Below are 13002 nucleotides of genomic sequence, written 5' to 3' on the forward strand. Positions count from 1 at the left end.
GGATACTAAACCGAAGCATTGCATGCTGTCATACCTTGTAACTTACATAAAATGCTTACATAGAATGCTTACATAGCATGCTTACATAGAATGCTTACATAGAATGCTTACATAGAATGCTTACATAGAATGCTTACATAGAATGCTTACAGAGACTGCTTACAGAGACTGCTTACAGAGACTGCTTACAGAGACTGCTTACAGAGACTGCTTACATAGACATGCTTACAGAGACTGCTTACAGAGACTGCTTACAGAGACTGCTTACAGAGACTGCTTACAGAGACTGCTTACATAGAATGCTTACATAGAATGCTTACAGGGTTCTTTTGCAATTTGGGTGAACTATCCCTTGAACTATTAAAATGGTGGAAGCCCTCAATGGCAATGTCCATGCTACAAGGGGTTATATACATCTAGAGTACCTATTTCTATGGCATCAAATAACTGCTACAGTTCCTACTTTTCAGTAAAGTGTTAGAAATGACTCCAATTGAGACTGTTTGTATTAATGGGTTGTTCATATCAACCTGACTGAGGATTGCCTGTAAAACGTTTTTAAAATACACTGAACACGCGGTTTGTTGATGTCAACGTTGTGAACAGAGTCCATCATGTTGGTGGTGTGGTTATGGTATAAACAGGCATAAGCTACGGACAATGAATACAATTGTATTTTAACGATGGCAATTTGAGCGCATAGAAATACAGTGACGAGATCCTGAGGCCCATTGTCGCGCCATTCATCCGCCACCATAACCTCATGTATCAGCATAATGCACGGCCCCATGTCGCAAGGATCTGTACACAATTCTTGGAAGCTGAAAATGTCCCCGTTCTTCCATGACCTGCATACTCACCAGACATGTCACTCTTTTGAGTACGGTATATTTGAGATGCTCTGGGTCGATGTGTACGTCAGCGTGTTCCGGCCGATATCCAGCAACTTTGCATGGCATGAAGAGGAGCGGGACAACATTCCCCAGGCCACAATCAACAGCCTGATCAACTCTATGCGAAGGAGATGTGTCGCGCTGCTTAAGGCAAATGGTTTGTCACACCAGATACTGACTGACTGGTTTTCTGATCAACGCACCTACATTTTCTTTTCTTTTTTTTCCAAATGTATCTGTGACCAACTGATGCATATCTGCATTCCCAGTCATGTGAAATCCATAGGTTAGGTCCTAATGAATTTATTTAAATTGACTGGTTTCCCTTTATGAACTACTGTAACTCAGTCAAATCTTTGAAATTGTTACATGTTGCGTTTAATAGTTTTGTGCAGTATTGCCAATGGCGTGCAATGGCGCAACACTGGCCAGTAAGCGGCAGCACATACCCGTCATTCGTCTTGTTGGACAAACTAGCCAAGAAGAAGACGATTCTATGCGGAAGTTTAAAAAAAATTGGTTCTATGCGGAAGTGGTAGCTTATTGACTTTTCCCAACTCGATCTACTATCGGTGAGATTTTAGTCAATTTTTTTCTCGATCATTCGTATGCTAGTTACAGTCTCTTATTTCCCATTCTGTGCACAGACTAGCTCGATAACGTGTTGTGTGTTACATTTTAAGATGAAATGGTTATAAATCCTCGCATATAGCTCGAACTGTTAGGCTAAACCAATATCGGATCAGTGCTGTAAATCGTTTTTGAAATGGATAAACAAGACTTTATCTGAAAACATTTGCAATGCAAACCGTTTTATTATAGAATATCGCTATTTGTTTTAATTAAATGATTATACCACAATTTGTCAATGTACTTTCACATTCTTCCCATCGGTATAGGAGCAATCAGTCGTTCTTCCCTCTAGGGTTGCTATTTTTACAAAGGTCATGCTCTTGGAAAATGGAAATTACAGGAGGATTTGCCTCAGGTTTCATAAAGCTCTTATTCTGATGGAATTGACAGCATGTTCAGCTCCATTGCTACAAGCACATACTGGACCCAGTATTGGGGTAGCTAGTTTATGTGCAAATTTCTCCAACATAACCATATCGATAAACTTTGAGGTGTTACTTTATCAATGTTTTATGTATTAAGTAAAACCTTTTCACTGTCTGTTTCACAGCATCCTTTTAAGGACATAGGTCTTGCATCAAGGCACCATATCATGACTGACCTCTGGCAGAATGCCATGGACCATGCTGTGGCTCTGGCCAGGAAAGCAGGCTCGGTGAGTGTCTCTGTCTGTCTGTCTTTGTCTGTTTTTGTGTCTGTCTTTCCTTTCTGTCTGTTTTTGTGTTTGTCTGTCTGTGACTGTCTCTGTCTGACTGTCTCTGTCTGACTGTCTCTGTGTCTGAATTTGTCTGTCTGACTGACGGACTGACTGACTTTGTCTGTCTGACTGACTGTCTGTCTTACTGTGACTGACTGACTGACTTACTTTGTGTCTGTCAGAGTGTGTGGTGGTGCTGCTTGTCTTGTGGTTTTCTTCACTGACCTTTTGGCTTCAGACAGCAGTTCCAGAATTCAACCGTGTATCTATCTGCTGCAGCTTGTAAGGGATGCAGTACAGAATGACATGAAGGTTATGTTGAAGAGTTCTTCTGTGGACCTGGTGACTAAAACTGACCAAAAGGTGGAGCAACTCATTATAGACTCTGTGAAGGAGAAATTCCCCACGCACAGGTACAATAACTTACTGTGGCTTTGCTTATATAAAGACATATCCTGACACACACACACACTGGCACACTTCTTATAGCCCATGAAAAGGAGAAAGATTTTTACAGGTATATTACAGAACCTCCCGATCAGTATCTGTTGGTGTTCAATTAGACATTATAAAGGAGTTATTATGCATGGTGTTTCTAGAGGATGCAGATGGGGCGGCAGGGTAGCCTAGTGGTTAGAGCGTTGGACTAGTAACTGAAAGGTTGCAAGTTCGATTCCCCGAGCTGACATGGTACAAATCTGTCGTTCTGCCCCTGAACAGGCAGTTTAACCCACTGTTCCTAGGCCGTCATTGAAAATAATAATTTGTTCTTAACTGACTTGCCTAGTTAAATAAAGGTAAATAACATTTTAAAAACAATGCCGACATTATAAAGGTGTTTCTAGATGATGCAGACATTATAAAGGTGTTTCTAGATGATGCAGACATTATAAAGGTGTTTCTAGATGATGCAGACATTATAAAGGTGTTTCTAGATGATGCAGACATTATAAAGGTGTTTCTAGATGATGCAGACATTATAAAGGTGTTTCTAGATGCAGACATTATAAAGGTGTTTCTAGATGCAGACATTATAAAGGTGTTTCTAGATGATGCAGACATTATAAAGGTGTTTCTAGATGATGCAGACATTATAAAGGTGTTTCTAGATGCAGACATTATAAAGGTGTTTCTAGATGATGCAGACATTATAAAGGTGTTTCTAGATGATGCAGACATTATAAAGGTGTTTCTAGATGATGCAGACATTATGAAGGTGTTTCTAGATGCAGACATTATAAAGGTGTTTCTAGATGCAGACATTATAAAGGTGTTTCTAGATGATGCAGACATTATAAAGGTGTTTCTAGATGATGCAGACATTATAAAGGTGTTTCTAGAGGATGCAGACATTATAAAGGTGTTTCTAGAGGATGCAGACATTATAAAGGTGTTTCTAGATGATGCAGACATTATAAAGGTGTTTCTAGATGATGCAGACATTATAAAGGTGTTTCTAGATGATGCAGACATTGTAAAGGTGTTTGGTGTTTCTAAATTATGCAGACATTATAAAGGTGTTTTAGAGGATGCAGACATTATAGTAGGTGTTTCGGAGAGGATGCAGACATTATAAAGGTTTTCTAGATGAAAACATTATTGGTGTTTAAGATGAAAAGAGCATTATCAGATTGTTTCTAGTTGCAGACATTATAAAGGTGTTTATAGTGCCATTATAATGATCTTTCTAGAGAGATGCAGAGAGCTGAAAAAAGTGTTTCTAGAGGATGCAGACATTAAACAAAGGTGTTTCTAGATGATGCAGACATTATAAAGGTGTTTATAGATGATGCAGACAGTATAAAGGTGTTCTCCCTGAGGATGCAGTTTATAAAGGTGTTTCTAGATGATGCAGACATTATAAAGGTGTGTTCTAGATGATACAGACATTACCTGGTGTTTCTAGATGCAGACATTATAAAGGTGTTTCTAGATGGACATTTATCAATTATTGGTGTTTCTAAGGAAAAATAAAGGTGTTTCTTTTGATGCAGACATTTTAAAAGGTGTTTATAGATGATTTGCAGACAGTATTATGTGTTTCTAGATTTGCAGATCATTGTAGCATTGGTTTATAATGATGCAGACTTAATTTCTTATAAAGCATTGTTTCTTAATTATGCAGATCTTATTGTAGCATTGGTTATCTTAATTAACAGACATTATAAAGGTGTTTCTTAGATGAACACCATCATTGTAGCATTGGTTATCTTAATTAACACCATCTTATAAAGCATTGTTATCTTAATTAACACCATCTTACTGTAGCATTGGTTATCTTAATTAAGACATCTTATAGCATTGGTTATCTTAATAACACCATCTTAAGGTGCATTGGTTATCTTAATTAAAACCATCTTACTGTAGCATTGGTTTTCTTAATTAACACCATCTTACTAAAGCATTGGTTTCTTAATGAACACCATCTTATAAAGGTATTTATACACCATCTTACTGTAGCATTGGTTATCTTAATTAACACCATCTTATGTAGCATTGGTTATCTTAATGAACACCATCATTATAAAGCATTGTTTCTAATTAACACCATCTTACTGTAGCATTGTTATCTTAATGCAGACATTATAAAGCATTGTTATCTTAGATTAACACCATCTTAAAGCATTGTTATCTTAATTAACAGACATCTTACTGTAGCATTGGTTATCTTAATTAAAACCATCTTTCTGTAGCATTGGTTATCTTAATTAACACCATCTTTCTGTAGCATTGCAGTTATCTTAATTAACACCATCTTTCTGTAGCATTACAGACATTTAATTAACACCATCTTACTGTAGACATTGGTTATCTTAATTGACACCATCTTACTGTAGTTTGGTTATCTTAATTAAGACCATCTGGACTTTAGCATTGGTTATCTTAATTAACACCATTTTACTGGAGCATTGGTTATCTTAATTAACACCAGTAAGAAAACATTTTGCTATGGAAAATGAAAATGAGCATTTTATCTTGTCCCATCTTACTGTAGCATTGGTTATCTTAATTAAATGATCTTGCACTGTAGCATTGGTTATCTGAAAACACCATCTTTCTGTAGCATTGGCTTTAATTAGAAACAAATGGAGGTCTGAGCATTGGTTATCTTTTCATCTGGTGTAACACCATCTTTCTTAAGCAGCTTTATTAATTAACACCATGTTTCCCTGTGCATTGCAGTTATCTTAATTAACACCATCTTACGGTAGCATTGGTTATCTTAATTGACAACCATCTTACCTGTAGCATTGTTATCTTAATTAACACCATCTAACTTTGTAGCATTGGTTATTTATTCAATTATTGTTATTTTCTCAAAAAAAAAAATGTTTCTGTAGCATTTGTATCTTTTAAAACATCTTATCAAACATTGGTTTCTTATTTAACACCATCTTACTGTAGCATTGGTTATCTTAATTAACTCATCTTACTGTAGCATTGGTTATCTTAATTAACACCATCTTACTGTAGCATTGGTTATCTTAATTAACACCATCTTACTGTAGCATTGGTTATCTTAATTAACACCATCTTACTGTAGCATTGGTTATCTTAATTAACACCATCTTACTGTAGCATTGGTTATCTTAATTAACACCATCTTACTGTAGCATTGGTTATCTTAATTAACACCATCTTACTGTAGCATTGGTTATCTTAATTAACACCATCTTTCTGTAGCATTGGTTATCTTAATTAACACCATCTTTCTGAAATCCATGGCTTTCAACAGATATCCATTTGTTGCCGTGTCTATTGGCTTTGCAGTCAACAGAAAGGCAAGTTTTCCTATTAATCATTCAGAGTTTTTTTTCTGAGCCTGGAGAACTCATGAGACGTTTCATTGTTCATTTAAAATGGCAAAGTTTTCTGTAATTGTTGCAGTTGACAATAGTACTCTTGAACAATTACGGTAATTTAAAACCAAACTTCTTTTTTTGTCCTAGCATTCTGTGTTTCATAAATTAGATTTTTTTTTTAAATGGTCAGTATAATCTATATTCATCACCAGTCATTAAAGGGGCTGTAAAAGTCTAAAATGTTATTGAATTTAGATTTCTCCTTTTTTTTTTTTTTTAATTGTGGTCGATTGTGTACCCTAACCTCTTTCACGGTGTATACGGGGGTAGTGAATCCCTGTTCCCTGTTCAGATTGCCACCGCAACAGACATTCTTGTTTCCCTCAGCTGGAGTTTGGAGTGGTGTACAGCTGCATAGAAGACAAGATGTACACAGCCAGGAAAGGGAAGGGGGCCTTCTGCAATGGACAGATCCTTAATGTGTCAGACCAGAAAGGTTCAGTAGTTAGTTCAACCAGTGCATCTATAGTGCTGTATAATACTAGTATTACTATGTCTCTCTGAATTCACTACTATTCATATTTTACTTTACTATAGACCAGTGTTTCCCAATCTTTTATTAGGTGAGAAGCCACATATTTACATTTCCCTACTCCGTTTGAGTCCAGATTTACATTGTAGCGCTGCATTTAAACTAGTATTTCATTTTTGTTAAAATAAGTATTACAATTCATGAGTATTACAATTCATGAGTATTACAATTCACGAGTATTACAATTCACGAGTATTACAATTCACGAGTATTACAATTCATGAGCATTACAATTCATGAGCATTACAATTCACGAGCATTACAATTCACGAGCATTACAATTCACGAGCATTACAATTCACGAGCATTACAATTCACGAGCATTACAATTCACGAGCATTACAATTCACGAGTATTACAATTCACGAGCATTACAATTCACGAGCATTACAATTCACGAGCATTACAATTCACGAGCATTACAATTCACGAGCATTACAATTCACGAGCATTACAATTCACGAGCAATACAATTCATGAGCATTTGCAACATCTTTAGTACTTAACACAAATGTGTAATCCTTTATACACATCATCATTCAATTCTGACCTCTACTTCCCTCCTTACACTCCCCTGCTAACCTTCCCTCCTCACACTCCCCTGCTAACCTTCCCTCCTCACACTCCCCTGCTAACCTTCCCTCCTCACACTCCCCTGCTAACCTTCCCTCCTCACACTCCCCTGCTAACCTTCCCTCCTTACACTCCCCTGCTAACCTTCCCTCCCTGTCTCTCTTACCCTGTCTATCCAATAAACCTGAAATAGGAATGTCACTGAAGTGCTGAACATTCTCATTACAGAAATCAGCCAGTCTATCATTGCTACTGAGTTTGGTTCCAACAGAGACACAGAGGTGGTTGACAAAATCTTCTCCAGCATGAGGAAGATCCTGTGTTTACCCATCCACGGGTAAGAATGCCCTGGCCACGTTTAGAATTACAAACACGGGTAAGAATGCCCTGGCCACGTTTAGAATTACATCCACGGGTAAGAATGCCCTGGCCACGTTTAGAATGTCATCCACGGGTAAGAATGCCCTGGCCACGTTTAGAATGTCATCCACGGGTAAGAATGCCCTGGCCACGTTTAGAATGTCATCCATGGGTAAGACTGCCCTGGCCACGTTTATAATGTCATCCACTGGTAAGAATGCCCTGGCCACGTTTAGAATGTCATCCACGGGTAAGAATGCCCTGGCCACGTTTAGAATGTCATCCACGGGTAAGAATGCCCTGGCCACGTTTAGAATGTCATCCACGGGTAAGAATGCCCTGGCCACGTTTAGAATGTCATCCACGGGTAAGAATGCCCTGGCCACGTTTAGAATGTCATCCACGTGTAAGAATTCCCTGGCCACGTTTAGAATGTCATCCACGGGTAAGAATGCCCTGGCCACGTTTAGAATGTCATCCACGGGTAAGAATGCCCTGGCCACGTTTAGAATGTCATCCACGGTTAAGAATGCCCTGGCCACGTTTAGAATGTCATCCACGGGTAAGAATGCCCTGGCCACGTTTAGAATGTCATCCACGTGTAAGAATTCCCTGGCCACGTTTAGAATGTCATCCACGGGTAAGAATGCCCTGGCCACGTTTAGAATGTCATCCACGGGTAAGAATGCCCTGGCCACGTTTAGAATGTCATCCACGGTTAAGAATGCCCTGGCCACGTTTAGAATGTCATCCACGGGTAAGAATGCCCTGGCCACGTTTAGAATGTCATCCACGGGTAAGAATGCCCTGGTCACGTTTAGAATGTCATCCACGGGTAAGAATGCCCTGGCCACGTTTAGAATGTCATCCACGGGTAAGAATGCCCTGGCCACGTTTAGAATGTCATCCACGGGTAAGAATGTCCTGGCCACGTTTAGAATGTCATCCACGGGTAAGAATGCCCTGGTCACGTTTAGAATGTCATCCACGGGTAAGAATGCCCTGGCCACGTTTAGAATGTCATCCACGGGTAAGAATGCCCTGGCCACGTTTAGAATGTCATCCACGGGTAAGAATGCCCTGGCCACGTTTAGAATGTCATCCATGGGTAAGAATGCCCTGGCCACGTTTAGAATTACAAACACGGGTAAGAATGCCCTGGCCACGTTTAGAATGTCATCCACGGGTAAGAATGCCCTGGCCACGTTTAGAATGTCATCCACGGGTAAGAATGCCCTGGCCACGTTTAGAATGTCATCCACGGGTAAGAATGCCCTGGCCACGTTTAGAATGTCATCCACGGGTAAGAATGCCCTGGCCACGTTTAGAATGTCATCCACGGGTAAGAATGCCCTGGCCACGTTTAGAATGTCATCCACGGGTAAGAATGCCCTGGCCACGTTTAGAATGTCATCCACGGGTAAGAATGCCCTGGCCACGTTTAGAATGTCATCCACGGGTAAGAATGCCCTGGCCACGTTTAGAATGTCATCCACGGGTAAGAATGCCCTGGCCACGTTTAGAATGTCATCCACGGGTAAGAATGCCCTGGCCACGTTTAGAATGTCATCCACGGGTAAGAATGCCCTGGCCACGTTTAGAATGTCATCCATGGGTAAGAATGCCCTGGCCACGTTTAGAATGTCATCCATGGGTAAGAATGCCCTGGCCACGTTTAGAATGTCATCCACGGGTAAGAATGTCCTGGCCATGTTCCCAAATAGCATACTTCCATGCTACTTATTAGACATTGCGTGGAGGCCAAGTATTTCAATGTTTTCTTGAAAGACTAGGATGGCATACTACATTAGCTGAGACATGAGTTTGGGATCACACTGCATACTATTAATTTGGTATCCCAGAATGTATCCTGTTGCTAGCGGGAAAACCTTGGTACCATCAGATAAGACTCTGAGACTCTGATCTGTGTGGGTATCTTGATGACACTAACCCTAACTCTGACGCTGGAAAAGCTTTGTGCAAGCAATAGTCTTGTCCAATAAGAAATGCCAGTTTTAGTTGTCTGTTGTAAAACATTTTGTTACGGTAATGAACACAACCTCTCTCTGTCCATCTTCCTAGGATTCGAGGTGTGGGCACAGCGGCCACAAACATGTGTCTGGTGGCGTCGGGCTGCGTGGAGGCCTACTACGAGATAGGGATTCACTGCTGGGACATTGCTGCCGGGGCCATCATAGTCACCGAGGCAGGGGGCGTCCTCATGGATGTAGAGGGTACGTCACTGTATATCCCAGATAGCACATAGACCTCCGCCCCACAGTTGGGCTTCTGAGTGGCGCAGGCAATCTAAGACACTGCATCTCAGTGCTAGTGGTGTCACTACTGACGCTGGTTCAGCGGTCTAAGACACTGCATCTCAGTGCTAGAGGCGTCACTACAGACCCTGGTTCAGCGGTCTAAGGGCACTGCATCTCAGTGCTAGAGGTGTCACTATAGACCCTGGTTCGATTCCAGGCTGTATCACATCCGGCCGTGATTGGAAGTCCCATAGGTCGGTGCGCAATTGGCCCAGCATCGTCCGGGTTAGGGTTTGGCCGGTGTGGCCACCATTGTAAATAAGAATGTGTTTTTAACTGACTTGCCTAATTAAATAAAGGTTGCATTATTTTAAACATAGATAACATGAACACATTATTTGCTACTTTTATATTTTTATATATTCTTTTTACTTCTCTATTTTTTACTTAACAATAATTTTTCTTAAAACTACATTGTTGGTTAAGGGCTTTGTAAGTAAAGCATTTCACTGTAAGGTGCCTGTGGCAAATACAATTCTGATTTGATACCTTGGGAAGATGCAGTGGTGACATCAGAACGAACGGCTACTTTCTATGTTGTACAGATCTACGTTGCCAGGCAACAACGTTCTATTATGATGTCACGGCAGCGTCCTCTTCACAGTGTTTAAACGCCTCTCCCTACTGCATATTCCCAGCCCGTTCTGATGCGTCGGCCAAATGGTTTGCGCGTTCACTCGTAAAAAATGGGTGGTACCGTGTGTGGCGCTAACAACGTCCAAGGTTGTGGGTTCAATTCCTGCAGGGATGAAACGCGTATACACTTACTGTACTGTGTGTCGCTTTGTATGGAAGTGTCTGCTAAGTGGTACTAATCACAGTATATAGTACTATTATGTATGGAAGTGTCTGCTAAGTGGGACTAATCACAGTATATAGTACTATTATGTATGGAAGTGTCTGCTAAGTGGTACTAATCACAGTATATAGTACTATTATGTATGGAAGTGTCTGCTAAGTGGGACTAATCACAGTATATAGTAAGTACTATTATGTATGGAAGTGTCTGCTAAGTGGTACTAATCACAGTATATAGTACTATTATGTATGGAAGTGTCTGCTAAGTGGTACTAATCACAGTATATAGTAAGTACTATTATGTATGGAAGTGTCTGCTAAGTGGTACTAATCACAGTATATAGTACTATTATGTATGGAAGTGTCTGCTAAGTGGGACTAATCACTGTATATAGTAAGTACTATTATGTATGGAAGTGTCTGCTAAGTGGTACTAATCACAGTATATAGTACTATTATGTATGGAAGTGTCTGCTAAGTGGGACTAATCACTGTATATAGTACTATTATGTATGGAAGTGTCTGCTAAGTGGTACTAATCACAGTATATAGTACTATTATGTATGGAAGTGTCTGCTAAGTGGTACTAGTCACAGTATATAGTACTATTATGTATGGAAGTGTCTGCTAAGTGGTACTAATCACAGTATATAGTACTATTATGTATGGAAGTGTCTGCTAAGTGGTACTAATCACAGTATATAGTACTATTATGTATGGAAGTGTCTGCTAAGTGGGACTAATCACAGTATATAGTAAGTACTATTATGTATGGAAGTGTCTGCTAAGTGGTACTAATCACAGTATATAGTACTGTTATGCACAATAGCACTCAAGATCCAATCACAGATCAGCATAGACTTCAATTAATCCTCAACAACAATCGATTACCCAGATGCTGAGATTTGATCCGTTTGTAAAAATGACAGTATTTTAGTTGTTGTTGTTGTAATTTAGCAGTTGTATTTTCATTAAAAATTAATTAATTAACAATTCCTGCAGGGAATACTTTAACTAGTTTTACTTTCGTTATCAATAGTTAATAAGATATTAAGTTTCTTTACAGCTCAAAAAAAAAAAAAATATTACAACATGAATCGTTCATTTTTCTAGGTGGACCATTGGACCTCATGTCCAGAAGAGTTGTTGCTGCAAATAACAAGATCATCGCTGAAAGGATTGTCAAAGAGATTGACGCGTTTACCCCTCTGCGAGATGATGCATCTACAGAGACAGAAGACTGAACAAGACAAATTGCTATGTTTTAAGTCATATTCTTAGAAAAAAAAAAGTGTTTTGTAAGCTTGTTTTATTTTTTTTCCAAAAGATATCACTGTTCTTGAACAATTCTGGTCATTTAAAACCAAACTTTTTCTCCTAGCATTTTGTGTTTTATACGTTTTTAATTAGTTCATTTTGAAATATTATAATTGTTTTACGTCAGGAAGATCATTTATGTTTTAAGACAGTACTGTATATGTATCACCAGTCATGTATGTAAAAAAATAAAATAAATATATATTTATTTTATTTGATTGAGTTTATATTTTTCCTTGGTTTTTGAAGTGTACAACATAAGTATAGCATAGTGAACGTATGAGTAAAGAAATGGTCCCACGTTGCTCAGTTGGTAGAGCACGGCGCCTACAACGCCAGGGCTGTGGATTCGATTAGTATGAAAATGTCTGCACTCACTACTTCCTTGTAAGTCGCTCTGGATACGCGCATCTGCTAAATGACTGAAATGTTAAAACTCAGTCAATTCAAGGTTTAATGCAGCTGAAAAAGGGGCGTGTCCAGGAGTGTGAAAGGTCCGGATAGAACTATGTCCACTTAATGTTGCATTATCATTTGAAATGCAATCCAGTTATATATATTATATATCAATTATATTAATTTAGTTCTGCACTTACTTAAAGCCTACAGTTTTATAATAAAAAATAATAAAAAAACTTTTTAAAATCATGAGCGAGCTTTCATGATGTCTTTCTGTTAAGTCTCCCTTTATAGCCACGTTTTATACCTGGTACTGACATGTGTCCTGACTGTGTCCACATCCTGACTGTGTCCACATCCTGACTGTGTCCACATCCTGACTGTGTCCACATCCTGACTGTGTCCACATCCTGACTGTGTCCACATCCTGACTGTGCCCACATCCTGACTGTGCCCACATCCTGACTGTGTCCACATCCTGACTGTGCCCACATCCTGACTGTGCCCACATCCTGACTGTGCCCACATCCTGACTGTGCCCACATCCTGACTGTGCCCACATCCTGACTGTGCCCACATCCTGACTGTGTCCACATCCTGACTGTGTCCACATCCTGAC

The 13002-nt window shown here is 39.5% G+C and overlaps 1 protein-coding gene and 1 long non-coding RNA gene across 2 annotated transcripts; both read left to right on the plus strand.

The window, feature by feature from the left end:
• Window positions 1-2076: 2076 nt before the first annotated feature.
• On the plus strand, window positions 2077-12197 carry LOC118394366 (uncharacterized). Its single transcript, XM_052464314.1, has 9 exons — window positions 2077-2181; window positions 2503-2636; window positions 2823-2844; window positions 3059-3710; window positions 5908-6005; window positions 6414-6522; window positions 7420-7528; window positions 9634-9785; window positions 11781-12197. The coding sequence occupies exons 1-9, from the start codon at window positions 2119-2121 to the stop codon at window positions 11909-11911; spliced, it is 1470 nt and encodes a 489-aa protein (XP_052320274.1). The 5' UTR covers window positions 2077-2118; the 3' UTR covers window positions 11912-12197.
• LOC127907551 (uncharacterized) lies at window positions 3062-3703 on the plus strand. The gene is made up of 3 exons (XR_008064832.1): window positions 3062-3262; window positions 3323-3349; window positions 3554-3703. It is a non-coding gene; the product is annotated as an uncharacterized LOC127907551 (long non-coding RNA).
• Window positions 12198-13002: the final 805 nt, after the last annotated feature.

This window comes from Oncorhynchus keta, chromosome 15 (genome assembly GCF_023373465.1).
Source record: "Oncorhynchus keta strain PuntledgeMale-10-30-2019 chromosome 15, Oket_V2, whole genome shotgun sequence".
Classification (NCBI taxonomy): domain Eukaryota; kingdom Metazoa; phylum Chordata; class Actinopteri; order Salmoniformes; family Salmonidae; genus Oncorhynchus; species Oncorhynchus keta.